The following is a 19,385-nucleotide window of genomic DNA, read 5'->3' as shown; positions in this document are numbered from 1 at the left end:
TATTTTGTTTTGGTCCATGTAACTTCTTATTGAAAGAATTGGACACGTGGTAACAGTTCCCCATGCACCCTTCCATTTCTATAAAGTGTTCATTGAAGATGTAGAGGGTTTGTGGGAAGAAGTACTGGTATTCTTGAGCCCAGCTAAAACCTGTGGCCAGATCTGAGTTCTTAACAACTTTTCATGGCTCTGTTAAGTGAACTTTACTGACAATGTCAAACCATCTCCCTCAGTAACTTAGCTTGGAGATGATAACTTTGTGCCAAGGTATCTTTAGGCAGTCCCATTCAATGGTAAGATGACTAGCCATGGTGAAACAACTTCCAAGGCAAAGAAACAGCATTAGAAATTTATTCAGAATATAAGAACATTTGTAAAATAAGTGTTATAAATGCCTCTGTATAAATAAATGCAGTTTTAACAATTCTATATCAAATGAACACAAAATAGCTATTTTACAGCTGCTAGGAAATTAAAAGGTAGCAACACATTTAAAGCTAACTCAGTAAAGTGAAAAGTTTCTAAAGTCACAATGCATGGTGCAGTATTAAAGGAGGAGAAAATTCTAATAAAACCAGTAGAACATGACATGAATGCAAACTTAGTCTTATGTGCTTTGCAGTAGCTAACATTACATTCAAGCTGGTGAAGATTTATACATCATAGAATTAGAAAAAAAGTAAATGCTTTTTCTGAGCACTCTGTGAAACACAAAGTTTCATGCACTCTGGTGACTTAAGATATCAAAAAAAAAGTCCAATCTTTAATTCATGAATGGACTTGGATTGGCAAGAATCACCTCTTTTTCTTGCTTTGCAAATTTTTATTTCTGCAACAACTGTTAAGAGACTTAAGTTGCTGGAACTCATGGTGCACACTCAGGTATTGGTACTTCAGATTTGCATAAAAGGAGTTTGAGGTTTTCTTGAGGATTAGTGGCATTTTAATGGGGTACACTGGAGCTGCAGCTGGTTATTGCTATTGAACAGTTTTCACAGTAAAATTAAACCTGTGACCACTTTCCTGTCGATCCTTTCCAGTATGCCAACAAATGATAGAGAAGCTGCTTGGTGAGGCAAACAAATCAACTGGTGGTCTAGCAAATTATGCTACTGCTGAGGCTGGATGGTAGCAGTGCTGCTTTTTCATCTACAACCCTTATGGGAAAAAATGGGAGTGGTTTGCATTTACTGATGATTATAATTTACTCTAAAGTACTTCTAGAGCACAGTTGGCATGGAAGATTCGTGGTAGATGTAGTGAAATAATCCGCAAATTGTCAGGCCTGGAAAAAGCACTGAGGCTGCAGCTTTTTATGCCTCTGTGTAAGAGTATCTCATTTTTTATGGAAGAAATGTTTTGATGTGAGGGTGCTGAGGCACTGGGCCAGGTTGCCCAGAGGAGCTGTGGCTGCCCCATCCCTGGAATGTTCAAGGCCAGTTTGCGTGGGGCTTGGAGCAACCTGGTCCAGTGGAAGATGTCCCTGCCCATAGAAAGGGATTGTAACAAGCTGATTTTTAGGGTTCCTTTCAACCCAAGCCATTCTGTAATTCCATTATTCTAAACAGGGGGAAAAAATGAGCCTAAGAGGCAGCCCAGTGCAGTATGGTTTCTGTCCTCTCCAGTGAAAGGTATTTCACATGGACATTCTGAGGTGACCTCAGGACACATGGGTGTTTCTGATGCCAGAAGACAAAAGTATAACTGCATTTTTGCCACAGCACATGGTGGATACCCTCCTTTGTGTTTCTTTGGAGCAAGTGTGCTCAGCTACCTCTGAAGCAAACCCCCACCTTCCTGGATATGAGAAAATAGGGCCAAAAAATGGGAAACACCATAGAGAGCTGCTAAGCAGAACCATACAGGCAGAAGAAACAAACGTGCCCCCTCTCTCAAGAGACTAATTTGAAAAAAATTCTAGTCACATTATAAATTAAGAAGTGCAATTATTCTGAGAAAGAAGACTGATCAAAACCAGAACATCACTACCTAAAATTTTGAAATCAGCATTGTTTTAATTTGCTGTTGCAATTCAATCACATGTGATGCTGGCTTTGTGAATGATATACTAGACTCCAGAGAAGTAGGAATGACTACTCTAAGAGAAGACAACAGCAGCTACAGTAGTAAGTGATGGAAAACCAACTGGTATAGTTCCAGATGTAATCAAGACTTAACAATAATGCTATATTCTGAATACAAGTTCCCACAACTATGTTGTCTGATTGACCTAACCAATAGTAGGCAAAAAAAGTCCTCGAAAATTATTTTCTTAGTACTAGTAATGGGAGGAATGAATGACAGAAATTGTCTTAATTCTAAATACATTAGTAAAAAACTTGAGGTGCAACTCAACCTGTAAAGCAAAAACAATTAACATCTCCTGAAATCAGATTCTCTGGAAATCAGCCTGGAAAATGCAAAGCAGAGGCATAACACAGCAGCAGGGTAGCACAATGAAGGGACTGTAGCTTGGTTTTTTGAAACACACATGAAGCTGGTTTATGTACTCTGTCAAAAAAAAAGCAAATTCTGAATATAACAGGTGCTATGGCAGACTCCTGTATTTTGACCCCTACAGAAATCAACCTGATCCCCGTGATTTCCTTAATGTGCATTAACCTAACAAGCCAAAATTTGCATTTCAGTCAGTTTGATAATACAGTAATATGTGATTTAAACATGAGAATTTTAGCAGTAACAACAAAAACTAACCTAAGAAGCTATAAGACTTCATCATTCACATTCTGTTTGTGGCTGGATATCCATACATCTACACATTTCTAGTTTTGTGCCTATGTATTCAATATTAAACAGGTACATTACTTAAGTACCTTTTTGGTCAAAAAAAGTATAAAAAGAAGACATTCTACCTTTTGATCACACTAAGCTGTAATAAGTACAACACACATGACAAAAATGGCCCAGCTTCTTAAAGAAAACCTTGTATATAGCAAGGAAAACGAACTTTTTTTACAAAGTAGTTGTAAACACCATGCAATATAAATACCAGAAGGTCTTCTGTAATTTCTTACCCACCCTTGGCACAGACTGTCTGTGTGGAAAGGTGAAACCCACAGCCTTTGGCCCTCTTGCACACTTGACACCTTTGTCATAATTCACAGAGATGCAACTACTCTTTCTTGTTTCTTCCCAAATTAAGAGCAGTTTTCCTATCTGACCTGTACTGTGAGCAGCAGAACTTCAAGCAAGGTGCAAAGAAAAAGCCAGCCAGGCTGTCATCCCCACCTCTGCAGCTGCCTGTATGCTGGTGTAACCACAACAGCCAGTCTTGAGGCTACAGTATGGACTTGGGTGGGAAAACTCTCACATGATCTCCAAACTACCCAAATGAAAACCTCTTAACATGAATTATTCTCCTGTGTGACACTGTCACCCATGGGCCATCAATAAAATGGAAGAGAAGCTGTATGAATACAGACATAACACAGACAATGTGCACTATAACATGATAATTCAGGCACTGCCATTTCACATAATGAAACAGTCTTTAAGGTTAACACTTTTATTATCCCCATGACACCTCTCTGGGATCCCAGAGAAGGTGCTTTTAAGTTTCGTCAGCATTGACAATCAGAGCTTTTAACATTTGAAGCTACCTAAAAGTCAGCCTCCAAAGGAAAGTTGTAATGGCACTACACATCCTTTAAAGAGATGCATTTAAAGTGAAGTTTCATTGGTGTGTGGTCTGGAGTTCTCTTCTTCCAGTAAAGCTATTCTTTGTTTGAGCATTCTTACTTGAGTTTCATGTCTCTCCACCATAGCCATCATTTGTGATTCCAGTTTCTTCAGCTTATTTTGATGCTTTTTCTTTGCTTTTTCATAAGCTGCTACCAAGTTGCTGTTAAAACACAAGGCATACAAGGTAATTTAAACAGGCTTGTTCAGAGCAAGTGCCACAAAAAATCTACCCCAAAGCCCCACCTTCAGGGAACTTCAAAGGCTGGGTACTGATCCCCTACTAGTGCTTTAAAATTGATTAGATCCAAACCTTTTTGATCCAAACCCAGATCAGTGCTAATGTCTGTGTCTTTCCTAGGGCAAGCACACACCTTTACCAGTAAACTGGTAAAACTAAACATGGTTCAAAGAGTCAGATGGAGGTTGCTATTGATGACCTCTCATACCACTGTTTATGAGTCAAGACACCACAACATCAACTGTGATTTATAAAAACATTCATGGCCAGAATCTGCTTAGAAAGTCAAGAACTGATTTTGCATTTTTTAAAAAAATAGAATTTACATTCAGACTATGGCATTTTGTGCTAATTTGTGAGCTGCTGAGTAGCTTCTGGGCCTCCAGCTTGACCGGGTTGGAAAGCTTGAAATGAGTGCTGTTTCTCACCACAAAGGCTTTTAAATACAATTTAAGGAAAACCACATTGTAAGTGAGAGGCTGCTTGCAGGAAGGGCAGCTGCAGTCCACCATATTCCTTGGCCATCTAAGGAGAGTATAAGAAAAATGCCCTGAATGAGCAACACAACTTAGGTGTGATTATCCAACACAGTTTATTAATGAAGAGGCTGGAGCCAAAGAAAATAGAGCAGTTAAAAAGAGATTCATAAATTGTTGTTGTTGTTGTTGTTTTCTTTTTAAATTGTGCAATCACTAGCAACTCAATTGAGATTAACCCATTTCCTTGCTTTCTGTTCATAATTATGTAGTTGTCAGTGGCTTACATGGGAGATTTGTACCTCTCCTTTCTCTAACCCTGGAGTGTCAACATGTGGATGAAATGTGAGGATCCTGAAACTTTTCATTACTATAAGTGGAATATTACAGTGCTTTGCAACAGCAAGAATAAACCAATAATGCGTCCATCTGCTGGTAGATCCTTTACCTGTTTGCCCTTTTAAGGTCATTAACAAATTCTGCAGACTGCTGATGTCTGATTTCACTGCTCTTCGTGAGTCTCTCCAAAGCACTCACTAACTCCTGCACTCTTGCTTTCAGCTTCTTCTCCCTGGATCAGGAGAAAAGGAGGTGAAAAACTATTTTCAAAAGGTGGAAAACTATTTTCAAAACAGAAATAGCACTTCAGCTTGGAAATTGTCCTGTGCTGGGCTGACATGCTGCAAATATTTTCCTTATTATTACTAGGATAATACAGGAGGTAGTTCTTGCAATAAACTTTTCCAAAGATTGGTATTTATAACTGTGGGAGTTAGCCAGGCTGAAGCAACTCAAACCTAAGGCCATGGGAAGCCCTTTCTAGTTGTGGCAAGTAATGAAGGTTCGTGGGAGTTTGTATGTTAATGAAGTTGTTTTGTATAAGGTTATGTTTTTATGATTGGTCAGTTATGTTGTACAAATACGGTTATGTTCCCAGTTTGAAAATCTGACTGGACTCAGACCTACCCTATACATTGTCATGTTTTCCTGAGTTCCAGGTCTTTGGTTGGTTACCCCTCCAAAGTTCTCCTGGGTACTATGCATGGTTTTGGGGCACTGTCCCTATTTTCTTTTATCTGTTATTAAAGTGTTCTTTTTCTAGTGCCAACTGTCATTCCCACTCCTAATTATTTTCTCTGCCCTGAAATCAGGGGACCTATCGGTTTGTCACAGCTACCCTCATGCAATAAGTGACATTCTGACAGGGACCCTGACATTCAGAGTTCCTGGTATCAGTCATGTCAGCTGGGGATAACTGATGGGTAGGCCAGCGCTCCCCAGGACTGTGGATTGTGCTGGGCCCGGCAGATTAATTTGTCAGTACAAAGGACCTCAAGCAGGACTGGCAAGGACAGTGACGGTTTCACCTGAGAAGAACTGCAGGTGGGTTTTGGGGAAGCACAGTACATCAATACTAATTTTGCCATTGTGTTTTAAAAGATGGGTGCAAGTCATAAAGATTTGGGGCGTTCTGGCAGCTATTCCCCCTAAGGCTGTGACAGAAGAAAATGGGTGGCTGTATGTCCAAAGTAGAAAGGAGCATATATGGACGTTTTAAGTTAATTTTGACAGACCATGGTAAAAATATTCAAAGAAAGAATTGAAACTGTTAGCGAGGTGGGTCTCTAAAAATTTTAGACACCTCTGTTGATGAAATTTCAAATTTCACCGAATTCTGGGACTCAGTGGGAGTTAAATCATACAATCTATCAACCAAGAGGGATTCCATCATGCCCCGCATGCTCTCCATTTTCCATACCCTCCTTGAGACCCTTCACCAGTGAGCTAAGTGTCAATTACCTGGTCCATCAGTTGCCCCTACCCTGAAACCTTCCCTGCAATCTTTCCTTGGCAAACCTTCCACAATGGTCCAAGATGGCGCTGGCCATGCCATCCTGAGCATTGTCCCCCAGAGACCCACGATGGAAGGGGTCATCATGTGACTAGGGAGCCTGACCATCCTCCCACCATCTTGGCTCCTCCACTTCCTACCCCCACAACCCCTTTTTTTGCCCAAAAGCACTCCTCTAACTTCATCCCCTTGATCTCAGACCTTGCCTGCAACGTCAATCACTCCATCTTCCATTTGAACCACGCCTCCAACACTAAGCTAGAAACTGAACTGCATCCAAGAAGTCTGCCATTTTGGCCCAAGGCCCTTCCACCTCACCAACCAGCAACATGGCAGCCACTACAGACAAGGCCAAAAGGCATTGCCACAATTCTAATGATAACAAAACTGCTATTGCCCTAAGCTATTCTTCCTCCTCCTCGGAAGAACGGAATGATCCAGACACCGATGCTCTACTACCTCAGCCCCCAGTTCCAGAAGAAGAAGACCCTGTGAAAGGCTGCTATGAAGGAAGGAAACTGACAGATAGTTTCAAAGTTCACTGTTGCGCCAGTACGCTATTGAAGGGCAGGAGTTACCCGAGATGGGAGCCCATGAGTTATAGGGAAATAAAAGAGCTTTGCAGAATGGTAAAAGATCATGGGAGAGACTCACTCTATTTTAACAACCTAGTTTGTGCCACGTTTACCACTCATGTATTTACCCCCATGATTTAAAGCATATTATGACAATGTTATTATCACCAACTGAATATGCCCTGTGGGAAGAGACTATTGAATTGATTGTTAACTGACTATGCTGGGGACAAAATGTGGGCAGCATTAACATTAAACTGTCTTGCAGGAGAAGGGGCCTATAGTAAACCAGACAGCCAAGGTCCCAAGCCCTCAACAGCATCACCTACCACCACTTCGAACCCTGCCACCACCAAAACCTCAAGACCAAACAGCTCTACAGAAACATCACCTCCAATATCAAAAATCCCATTCACTAGCACAGTGCTTAACCACCACGCACTCAGACACTACCTTTGAGACAGCTGCCTGAACTTGGTCTTCAAACAAATCCACCATTTACACAAGAGAAACCTGCAACTTTACAGCCCCAGTCTAGAATGACTCAACCTATGTTTCAGTTTTCAGCACAGTTGGAAGCTGCAGTTATTCCCCAAGATGAAATAGACATTACTTGTTTCTTTATATACCTTTTTGGCATAATGAATCTGTGAAGTTGAAATTTTGATTTTGTGTGTTACAACTGTTTTGTTTAGTATTGTCTCATTACTCTAAGTTGCCTAACCTGCAACTGTTAAGGGACATTAAAAGACATTAAAAGAAGTGTATTTTTTATATTTATTAACGACTGTGCTGTTATCAGGTCTTCCTGCATAAGCCTAGAATGTTCCAGCAGGTGTTTAGCTAACAATTCCTAGGACAAAACTTAGACCCTCTGTAGATATATTACTGTAGGCCTTTGCATAAGCTACAGCTTTTCCCATGAACACCTGGTAGTGCAGACTATGGAAAGGTTGTATGACTACTATAATATATGACTTCTGGTACAAAGTATTTAGTATATTTTATATATATGAATACCAACATGAATGAATATGAATGAATAACAAATATAGATTAATATGAACAAATATGATAAAATATTGACTATTTGATGATTATTGAGTTCTGTAGCCTTATTTTACAAGCACGTTGCAGGTATTGTTGGCAAAGTTAAAAATTAATTTTTAAAGATGGTTAGTAATAATCAGTTGTGTTCTTTGCTTGAGACTTTAATTTTCATTCTTTTCCAGCAACATCCTCATTTCCTTATGTATATATTTCATACAAGATACAATAATTCTTTAATTCATGAGGAATCACACACACTGCAGGTATTCTTCACTCCCTCACAGGCCAAGCAATGATTGAAAGAACCCAAAAAATAAACATCAAAAGATGTAAAGACCCCTGAACCAAAAGTGAAAAAACTAAAGTTCCATCAATATATTCCACCTGACCAAAAAGAAAAAGGAAAAAAAAATAAGAAACAAAAACCGCAAATAAATTCCAAGTATGTTCATCTGCTACAACAACAACATTACAAATATCAATCAATTCTTTGCACCACCAAATTCACTAGATAACAAACAAAGTAGTGGTGAGAATTTACCACTGAATACCTCAAACAACAGTACACTAATAGCAACCACTCAACTACTGCTCCCAAGAACATCAAACTAATAATCAAGTCCTCCCTGTGCAAAATAAACCCACTACTCCCAACAAGCCTAAATCTCTATCTCAAATCCTGCCTTACATTATTCAACAACTCTTCTCCAACAGCACAGCAGTATCCTGTCCACCACCACAAATCCAAACAACCCTCCCCCCGTACCCATAGAACCAACAACTAGTTTGTCTACAAATCTAGATAACCAATGTGAAGCTCTCTTCAACAGCATTCTACCATCAAACAATGAATTCCCCAAACCAACAAACAGTAGCGAATATGAAGATTTATTTTCCTTCACTGAAAACCTCCCAGACAATTTGCTTACTTCAGCATTGTAGATGACTCACATCTGCCCACAGAAACATCTAACCCGTAGTTTATTACTTACAAATCTTGTCCACCTCTTAACCTTTTTAGTACAAATTTAAACAAAACAGCCAAACAGAGTTTTTATAATTACAGAGTTTACATAATTTTATTAAGATTAATTTCTGTTCAGTTTAGCAATATTTTAATAAAGCTAAGTATTAAGAGAATTAATTGCAAGTTCTGTTATACTTGCAAAAATATACTTATTTAAATTCTAAAGTACCATTTTTACTATATTGCATATAGTATCTGTGGGGAGAAATACAGTGCTGAAGGCCATCTTGCCTCTGATATATTGCAGCTGTGTTAATTACTCAAGAGTGGGAACAGCCTTGCCCTTACAGTTCATGTACACCACATATGGTGACCCCAATGTGATGACCAACACAGTGACCAGTGTGATGCATGTGGGCTGTAGGGCAAGATGCAGCCAGAGACGGAGCCCAGCAAAGCATGAGAGCACGGGGGTACCTGCCTATGGTCCAGAGCTGATGTAATTTGACACTTGTGGAGTACAGGTGAGCCGCTGGGAACATAATGAACAGAGAAAGGAGAGAAATACGGACTCAAGTATCAGGAAAAAAACCCTCCTATCTGAAACACCAATGGACATGTTGTTTGCGTCACCTGAAGTGCTGAGAAGTCTGCTTCTCTTTGGCTGTGTGCTTTAAAACTGCTGGTTTGAATGTTTGCACCTGAGAAATAAGGGCTCCTGAATGCTTGTAAGTTGTACAGTTAATGAGAGGCCATAAATTTTGCTAGTTTGTTCATTATTGTGAAGGAGCTACATTCAGTGCCAACAGCCAGTTGTTGCCAGTCCAGCACTGCATGGAGGCTGTCCATGCAGTGCTGGACAGGCACCTATTGGCAGGACAGAATGAGAATTCCACCCTTCCTGCTGTCCACAACTTTCGGAAAATCTCTGTTTGCAAAGAAGATCGACGAAGAGCCAGCAAGTTGAAGATTTCTGTAGCTATGACCTAGATAAAACATCCCTCTGAACCCCTGTCCTAGACTCTAAAGTGACTCTAGTAGTGAAGTAGCAGTGTCAGGTTCTGTGTAGATGGAAGGGATGAAGGTTGTCAGAAGCAGCTGGGACATTTCTACTGCTTACAGTACCTTACAGTACCTTACCCTTAATTTTTACTGCTTCATTTTCTTACTGCTTCTCTAGACCCTCCATTTACAGATGTGAAAAATTAGAGTACAAGAGACCAACAGATTAGTTTTGGAACTAGAAGCATGGAAACAAAAATATAGAGAACTGAATAAGCAATACAATAGTGACTGGCAGAAAAGAGGGAACAGTAAATTACAGCGTCTCACTAAGTTCTATTCCATGTCTGTCTATGTGTGTGTAACTACTTCATACTGTATAGCTACTGGTTTATTGTACAAATTTGTGTGTTTGTGTTTTATGATATTGTAGCCAAATTATTTGTTAATTTGTGGATATACTGCCTTATCTTTTGCCAGTCTTTAAAAGATAAATTAAAGAAATGGCATTTACATTATGAAACATATTTAATGTTAAAGTGTGTTTTTTAGGGCTCTTTACCAGTAGCAAAGCAACACAGCTGAAGAAGAAACAAGAAAAGTAATCAAGAAGAAATTGAAGACAAAGAAATTCTATTACTCAGTACGATGTATTTATTTGCTAGTCTGGTAAAACATGTGTTGTATTTATATGTTATAATGTCAATTTATCCGAACATGCTTTTCTAGAAATGTTCAACTTAATAATTAAAAAAAGAAAAGGGGAATTGTGGGGAGACAGTGCTAAAGGCAATCTTGCCTCTGATATATTGCAGCTGTGTTAATTACTCGTGAGTGGGAACAGCCTTGCCCTCACAGCTATGGGTGTGATAAAAGAGTTGGTTGGAGTCAGTTGAGTCTGCTGGCCGTGCTGTGAGGAGGAAGGGATAGGAGGTCATGCAAGAGACAGAAAGGGCAAGACATTGTACAAGGGACAGAACAGGGTTAGGTGGCTGTGCTGGGGACAGGAAGGAGCAAGTTGTAACTGCAGAAGGAAGAGAGAAGGAGAGAAAGAGCCAGAGCTGTGTGGAGCTGCCCATGGGAGGCTACATAGAAAAGGTATGAAAGACTTTTAGATAACAAGGAGCTGATGCTTGAAGTCCTCTGAAGTTTTACTGAAGCACTGTGAGTGTCGTGGCCGTCTCTACAACCACAAATATCTACTTTAATTTTGTTTAAATGTAAGTCTACTGTTTTGCTGCATATTGTTTTGATCTTATGTTATCTTTATTTTCGTAACAAAAACACACACACCACCAGTATACCTTCTCATTGACAGAGCCCATAAATCTTTCAAGCACCTCTTATACAAAACAAAGGGGAAGTAGAGGCAGTATCCACAAGAGAAAGACTTGCTAAAACCATGTATGCAATTTTTGAATCTTGTAAATTGTGGAGGGGAGGAGGCATATTTATATTTTTACAGGTAAAGAAGATTTAAGCTAGAAGCATAAAACCATATCTGCTGCCACTGCAACAATATCTGTAAGAAGAATGCTAAGAAAAATCCCCAAGAGAAAGAGAGACAAAGACTATATGGGAAGGTGCAGACATGGGCAAGTTTTGGCTCCAAAATGTAGCTCTCAAAGACTGGTTTAATGCACTTTGTTTAAGTTGATTGGTATCACTAGTAAAAATTAGATTATGAATTCTTTTAACTGTTGTTGTTTGTTAAGATGAGTTTGTTGATTTTGGTTGTAAGTTTTGTTATATTTTCAGAGTTGTCATGTTCAATTAGTTATTTAGAAAGAGCTTTACAAAATTTTTGGGAAAGGTTTTCTGTTATTATTTTTTGTAAAACAGTAAAGGGAGAGATGTGGGAGTTGGCCAAGCCGAAGCAACTCTAAACCTAAGGCCAGGGGAAACCCTTTGTAGTTGTGGCGAGTAGTGAAGGTTCGTGGGAGTTTGCATGTTAATGAAGTTGTTCCGTATAAGGTTATGTTTATATGATTGGTCAGTTATGTTGTACAAATACGGTTATGTCCCCAGTTGGAGATTCTGACTGGACCCTTACCCTCAGACCTACCCTATATATTGTCATATTTTCCACAATTCCAGGTCTTCTGTTGGTTACCACTCCAAAGTTCTCCTGGATACTATGCATGGTTTTGGGGCACTGTCCCTATTTTCTTTTATCTGTTATTAAAGTGTTCTTTTTCTAGTGCCAACAGTTGTTCCCACTCCTAATTATTTTCTTGCCACCCTCAGCCCTGAAGTCAGGGGCAGTTTGAAGTCAGTTTGTTGCAGCTACCCTCATGAAACATAGAACATTCACTGTTTTAGAATTCAGGATCAGAGACAGAGCAGACAAAAGAGTAAACAAACTTCTCTGGTAAATCATGATGTTGTATGCAGTGAATCACACTAAGAAATAAGTACAAAGATAGATTAAAAAAGAGACATAAAATGCCAATATTGCTACCTGTACTTACATAGCAATTCTGAACCAAAAGCTAATTACACGAAGTATGACAAAATGGAAATAAGATATCTTATAATATTTTCACATTACAAGTATCTCTGTGAGGGAAAGAAAAACTGGTCAAAACAGAAGTTCTGGGCAGGAGCAAGCTTTACAGCCTTAACAAGCTGGGTTAAAAAAGCAGTTCCCAGCATGTGGCGCATGGCAGGTGCTTCTTCCTGGGGACCTCCTTGCTGTAGAGATGATGGCTGATACCTGCTCAGCCCACTGCTAAACATACATGGATGGGACTGTTCCAGGAGTTTTTCTCTGTGACCCAAACTCTGCACAGATAGCTGAGAGAATAAAAAGTAAGATTTGGAAGGGGAGAAAAACCAAAAAATTAAACAGAGCAAACCAAACAACCAAACCAAAAGAAAACAAAAAACCCTCCAAACAAACAAACTAGAGACCCATAAAACCCCACCAAACAAACAACCAAAAAGGGATGTTTTAAGAGTGACAAGGAGCTGGGCTCAACTGGGACATAGATTTTGCAGCATCAGCTCTTAGATATGTGAACTTTGTGTGTTTACATGGGGTCTGTGCTTTGCTGCCTAGAACCATTCTCCAGTGATCCATCTCTCCTCCTGCTTTGTTGCAGTGCTGCTACATGAGTACATTTGCTTTCACCTCAGTAACAAGGCAACTGCCAGCTCCCATATAAACCCAACAGCAATGAATACCCTGACGTTTATGAAAGCTTCCCCAGCTCTGCAAAGACCACACAGATCCTCCTGGAATGCCAGCTCAGCAGCCTGCAGTTCCCAGGAAGGCCTGGATATGGCAGCCTTTTATCACTGGAGAGGGACAGCACCCAGCTGCAGCAGCAACAGAAGGGTTTTTACAAAGTCAGACAGGGAAATATTTTAAGTTAGCAGTCTATCTCAACAGATTCAGGCGCTGGGTTACCAGCCAAATTAAAAAGTACATAAGAGGGCCCTTGTTGATGAAGAATCATCAGTATTCTTTGTATATCCCTTCATTGAAAGAACATGCTCTTTCCTTTCACGTAATGCAATCTTTCTCCCTCACAGTTGGAAGTTTACTGCCATCCATTCCAAATGCAAATCTTAATTTTTATATTCTATCTTAGCAGTCAGAAAGGCTCTGCACAGTCTACAGCCAAAATCTGTTTTCTGCACAGGAAACAGGAAGAAAAAGAGCCAGAACACAAAAAGGAAAAGAACAGATGTGAGAGAAGCCAGACCCAATGCATTTACAGCATGGCACTACGAATGTGTTGAATGTCACTATGAATGTGTGGAGCAGAGAAGGACCAAATTTACCCTACTCTGTTCTAAGATTGCTACATCCAGAGGTTCTGGGGAAGGCTCAGTAACACCATTTCCACCATGACAACCTAGCGTGAATAGCAAGTCCAATGGAATAAATATGCACAGTGTTGGACAGAGAAATCTCAAAACTGTGTGAGGTTGATTTAACATCATGTGCAAGAAAAGGTATTGCTGTGGAAACTGCACACAGTTGTATGGGAAAGAGCGCTGTAGTGCCACAGTTCACTGCAGCTAAAGTCCTTCACACACCTGTTGTAACAAAAGTTGCACGGAAAAGAAACACGGTGGAAAGACTTTGAGGAACTTTTAATGCATGGTAAAGTTTGGTTGCTATGGTGACTGTTAGCTGATAAAACAATGATATCACCTTTTGTCTGTTTTTCACTCACGCCTTCAACCAGCCCTGTTCAGTCTGAGCTCAGCCAAAACATCAAGCTGTATTTCTTTACATTTCATCTACAACACCCTTGTCTTGCTGCTTGTCAAAGACACAGAGCCAGAAGAGTGTTCAAGTTACTTAAAAAAGTTTCAGATGCCAGTTCTGAACCATCTATCCAAATAGGAAACAGTGGGTAATACTTCAAATCTATAGATGACTCAAATTTACACTGGCACCAGTATTTCTTTTGGCTTTTCATGATGTCTTGAAGTCAATGAAATAGCACTAGATAATAGCTATTTAACCTTAATCTCATGGAAAGCAGTTAGTGGTTTGATTTGCTGTGCTGAAATGTCCCAAAAATCCAAAAAACCCCAACACATAGGGATCTACTTTTACACCTTTTCCTAATTTCAAAATTGCCTATCTAAATATCTTTACTTCAAGAGACATTTTATAGAACAAGTCACACCTGAGGAGCCACACACAACAATAAAGGAGCAGCAGCAACAGTAAAAGCAGGGCAAACACCTTGGTTTCCTCTGGGAAATTAAGATGCACTGGGTTAATGACTATTACACACTAAAACATGTCAGGTTTTCCCTGACATGTTGCATCTTCTGTTTGAGTAGTAGATAAGAGACTTCAGAGCTGTACTTCACAGGCTGGTAAGAACCCTGTACCTCACTATAGTAACTCCCCCTGTTTCCCTCAGTTTCTATCACTGATCACCTCAGTTTGGTCAGAAAGAATTGTCCAGACTTGTTTCTCTTCAAAACTGATTGTACAGTTAGGCAGTGAACAGGAGCTATACTGAATCCTGAGGTATTGTCTTAAGGGGATTTCCAGCACCACAGCACTTTCCTGACTGCAGGATGTGAAAAATCAGCCACTACAGGGCTTAATATGACAGAATATTTTCAATATTGCATATGAGCCATGTCTCTACAATGAGAACATGTCAAAGTTGCAAACTAAGGATGGAACTGCACTTGATGTGACAGACATATGGAATATCCTACTGGCATAGGCACAACCTGCTGCCACATGAGCTGCCAGACAGTCATTCAGAGTCCCAGATCCAAACTCCCATGGAAGCAAACACACCAAACTCACACTGCTGTTGTGCCCCAGGGGTGTAATATGGACCTCTGTGTATCCCAAGAAAACACTTATCTGTATATTTTCATGGGAAGAGGGAAGGAGAACTGTAGCATCACGGCAGGATGGAGAAATGCTGCTATCTTCTCGAAGCATCTCCTTCAGAAGCTGCTCAGAGCAGGCCACAGGAGCAGCCATTTCAAGTCCATGCACACACACATGCCTCAGTGAAGGAAAGACAGGAAGGGCCTCCTGTATGATATAGTTCCAGTGAGGTTATTTCAGCATGCTGAAAGGATCATGGGCAGAAGACCAGGCCATGTGGTCTGCCCTAGTTTAAGTATGGGGTCAGGAACCAATGGTCTGAGGGCACAGGGGTGGTACAAAGGCAGGACAAGGGGCAACAGACCTATGGGGGGGGTGAGGGGCAAACAACTGGGGAGGGCAGGGTCAAGCGGCCAGTGGGGGAAGCAATCCAAGACAGACTGGCAGTAGTTCTGCAGGGCACCATGGGGGAAGTCCTTTCTTAGCCTAGGCAAGGAAACTATGGTACATTCTTCCAGGGCAAAGCTGCAAGTTTCCATGAGGGGATTTTTAGGGTTGCCACAGAGAACTAGTGTTTTTCAGAGAACACAAATTCTGTGAGCCCCCGACTCACTCTCTATTGGACTGGAGAAGTCAGCAGAGCTTCTTATCCCAACAGCTCCTCCTCCAAGTGGCTACTGCAGGCTGGGGCTGCAGAAAACACAGCCACAACACTTGTGTGCGGAGAGAAAATGAGCAAATATTCCCAGAAGTGGAAATGAACCTATGATCAGAGGGCATGGCTTGCTTCTAGCACAAGGGCTCTCTGCTGATGAGAAGTCAGCTGGGGAAATCCCTGACTACTTCCTTTCCAGGGAAAAGCTCAGAATGAGTGTATTCAAAGGCCTACAGCCTACTACACCTGCTGAAAACACTATTTTCAGTGAAATGCCCAATATGCTGGTAATAAAGGGTTTTGTTTAGCATTTTCACAATCAAAACACCCAGTAGGCAGTTGCATAGTGGTTTTAAAGGGCTTTTTGTTTCAGGATGGCTGAACAGGAAGGGGCTAACTGGTGTTCTCTGGTTTCAATGCTACCACTTTTGAGAGTGGGGAATTCTGCCAGGGTCATAAAGGGAACTGTTTCTGTCAATTTGGCCTCCACACATTGACATCATGTTTGGCACACAGTAAAGTAAGCGAGGTCATGAGCACCTTGTATTTTCCTTTCTGTCTGAGCTTTTCCAGACATTTCAGTTTTCATGTGCTAGAAGCCTTCCCAGATTTTCCTGCTCTCGCTGATTTCACTGAAAATTCCCCAGTGCTGCAAACAGGAAGCTGCTCTTCTCTGGTGCACACAAAGTTGATTTTTCTGCCCCTGGCTTGGAGTGCTGCCAGCTAATTCCCTTTCTTCTGAAAGCATCAGCTACCACCCCTCTGTCATGGGGTCAAGAGCACCCCAGCTCTTGCTAAATCTGAAGCAAAACAAGAAGAATGAGCTCTCTCCAGATGAAGAGGTGAGAGCTTACCGACAGGCAGAGGGATTTTGCCATCCCTAGGGTACATCTTCTTACACATCAGAAGAGATCTGCTGTGGGCAGATCCCTTCAAATCCCAGATCCCCTGAGGAGAGGAATGATCAGGTTCAGCCCAGCACCTGGCACCACCTCTGCAGGCACAAAGCCTGACACAGCAGCACCAGCAACAGCCTGGACTAAGGATTCCTGTTAGAGCTGTCCATGCTAGTAATGTAGCCCCAGGCCACGGGAGTGGGGAAGGGGAGGGAGGAAAGGCACCTCCTGCACAGTTCATAGCTATCTGTGATCTGCTTTGCTTTGAAGGGGAGGCACACAGCTCCCACCCCACACTCTACTCCTACTCCTTCCTTGATACCCTCCTGTTGTAGTGAGCCCAGCATTATCCCTCACTCCCCTCTCTGGCTTTTCCAGTTGAACAGGGTGACACGACTGTTTTTCCTAGGCATTTGACTCCTCTCAGGAGATAACAGCTGGACATTTAAAAGGAATGCAGATAAATTTTCATCAGCAGTCTTAGGTAATGTCTTAGGTAAGGCTGGAATGCAGAATCCCCAAGCTAATTCAAGTGTATGCCTGCCTCACTAGTCTGGCTTGGCCTGCTAAGGGAAACAACCAGAATATAATAAATGTTTTAAAGAGGCAACAAAGCAACACTACTCAAATGCCAGGAGAAGCACTTTCTTCAAATGCCATGTCTTTTTGGCTCACTAGCTGAAGCACCACCTGTGCTTGACAGATACCTGTACACAGGAGGTGTTTCCAGATTGCAGAGGTGACAGAGGGTGCTTTAAAAACCACTTTGTAAATGTAAAATACTGTACTGCTTTTTTTCCTGATTTCCAGGATGCTCATGTTTTAAGTTCATACTATGTTACTGGCTTTTCACAAATATTAAAATGAATACTATGTGTATAATGGAAAAGTTTGCTGTATTAATATAGTTTCTTATATTTCTGCTATTAATGAAACTTAGAAATAAATAGTGTGATTAATATATATTTCTTAGGCTATAGCATGATATTAAAATAAAGACTGCTTTTGTTCATATAACATCTAAACCGGAGAATGGAGAACTCACCCCACCCCCGCCCCGCCCTGCATTCCTGAATTATCTTATCCAGATGAAGATGGTGGTGACCATAGCTCCAGGGGAGGGATTTATTGAACCTCTGTTATCAGAGAGTGTGAGACAGAATGGAGCCACCAGCAGACTGATCTGCAAGACAAAATGGTGGGGGGGAGTTAAAACTGAACAGAGAAACATCTAAACTCAAGATGAATTTTTGAATCATGCATATGGATTTATGAATATGCAACAAGTTGGTGCTTTAAAGGAACAGCCTTTTGTTAGTAGATGTACTCTTGGTTGAATGCCAAGTGACTCGGTCGTAATTGTTTATTAACTATTTGCTTTATTTCTGTCTCCCAATTGTTTTTTATTAAACTTACAAACTTTACCAAGAAAGTGAACTCTGTTTTTGACACTCAGAATAGATCTCAAAAACCAGACAGTACCACAAGCATGTTACACCACCTGCAGGGGGAAGACAGGCCAGGTGTGGTCCTGGAAGTAACATACTGGCAGCAAAAGGGAGAATAGCCCTGGAAGGAGGCAGCAGCATGCCTGCCACACTGCCACACTCACTTTTCAAACCTCCCACCCAGCTTTGTCAGCCCAGTCTGGAAGCTCTCCAGACCTGGAGCTATTTGGAGCTCCCTGTGATGATTCTATCCAAGTGCACAGCAGCTTAGCAGTTCAGATAATCACATGGTGGTAAGAACTATTTACTCCATGTCAAAAGTGGAGAAAAAAAATTACGGTTGTCGGTGAGGCATATGGTAAAAATAGTTACTCGAGGTGCTTCTAAGGAACCTGTCCCTGATATCACCATGAGTCACTTCTCCTCTTGTGAGAAGGTTTCTCTCAGTGGGACTCTCCAGAGAGATTTCCGGAGACAGGCCATGCCTTCTGAAGCAGCCAAGAAGAAACCACCATGCCCCTCCAGCAGCCAAGGGGAAACCACAGCAGGATATTGCACAGTCACAAAAAAGAGACATCTCAGAATTTTACAATCACTGGAAGCCATACTAGTGTCTGGTTTTCAAATGCCTCAGAGTTGCTTATCTCCTCATTTAATTGATGTGATAATTGGAGAACAGAAATAAGCAAACATGGACAGAAAGCAGCTGAAGATGCAACTGTAGGTCCAGAACACCAACCCCTGCCTCTCTCCCCCAACTTCTACCCACTGCATGTTTGCCCTGTACCTTGGTCAAAGAAAAAGAGGCTTTTACGAATCAGTAGAAGTCTAAAGAGTAATTTTGAATCTGAATGGTTACAGTAGGGTGTGTTTTAGGCATTTCTATTTCCATTTCTGAGACAGCCTTACTGATGCTCAGCATAGGCCTGAATTTCAATTATGAAATTTACTGATTCCTGCTATCATGAAACTAAGGTAGAATCTTCAAAGCATGCAAGGTTAAAATGCCATCACATGAAGTTTATGGAAATTTTAAATAAAGAAAGGTGGCTTGATTTCTCTCTCACTGACATTATGTCAGGAAATAGTCACTGCCATGCCTTGGACCAGCTTTCTATTGTAATGTTTGCTCTCTGAAAAGGAGTTTGGCACAAAGCATGGTTGTGGTCTTCAGACAGGAATAAGGACATAAGAGTGCAAC

The 19,385-nt window shown here is 41.0% G+C and overlaps 1 protein-coding gene across 9 annotated transcripts in view; it reads right to left on the bottom strand.

Moving 5' to 3' along the window:
• Positions 1-337: 337 nt before the first annotated feature.
• The window catches only part of MCC (MCC regulator of WNT signaling pathway), a 238,735-nt gene continuing 219,687 nt past the window's right edge, over positions 338-19,385 (bottom strand). For 7 of the 9 annotated variants that reach the window (XM_063424041.1, XM_063424047.1, XM_063424046.1 and 4 more), the window contains 2 exons: positions 4,865-4,987; positions 338-3,862 (listed from right to left, as the gene is read on the bottom strand). In XM_063424041.1, the coding sequence (XP_063280111.1) occupies positions 3,682-3,862; positions 4,865-4,987 (304 nt within the window). In that variant the 3' untranslated portion in view covers positions 338-3,681. The other 2 variants (XM_063424042.1, XM_063424043.1) reach the window with 2 other exon arrangements.

The sequence above is a fragment of the Prinia subflava genome, chromosome Z (genome assembly GCF_021018805.1).
Source record: "Prinia subflava isolate CZ2003 ecotype Zambia chromosome Z, Cam_Psub_1.2, whole genome shotgun sequence".
Taxonomy (NCBI): domain Eukaryota; kingdom Metazoa; phylum Chordata; class Aves; order Passeriformes; family Cisticolidae; genus Prinia; species Prinia subflava.
Note: the sequence above shows the minus strand (reverse complement) of the source record. Positions and strands in the feature narration are given on the sequence as shown.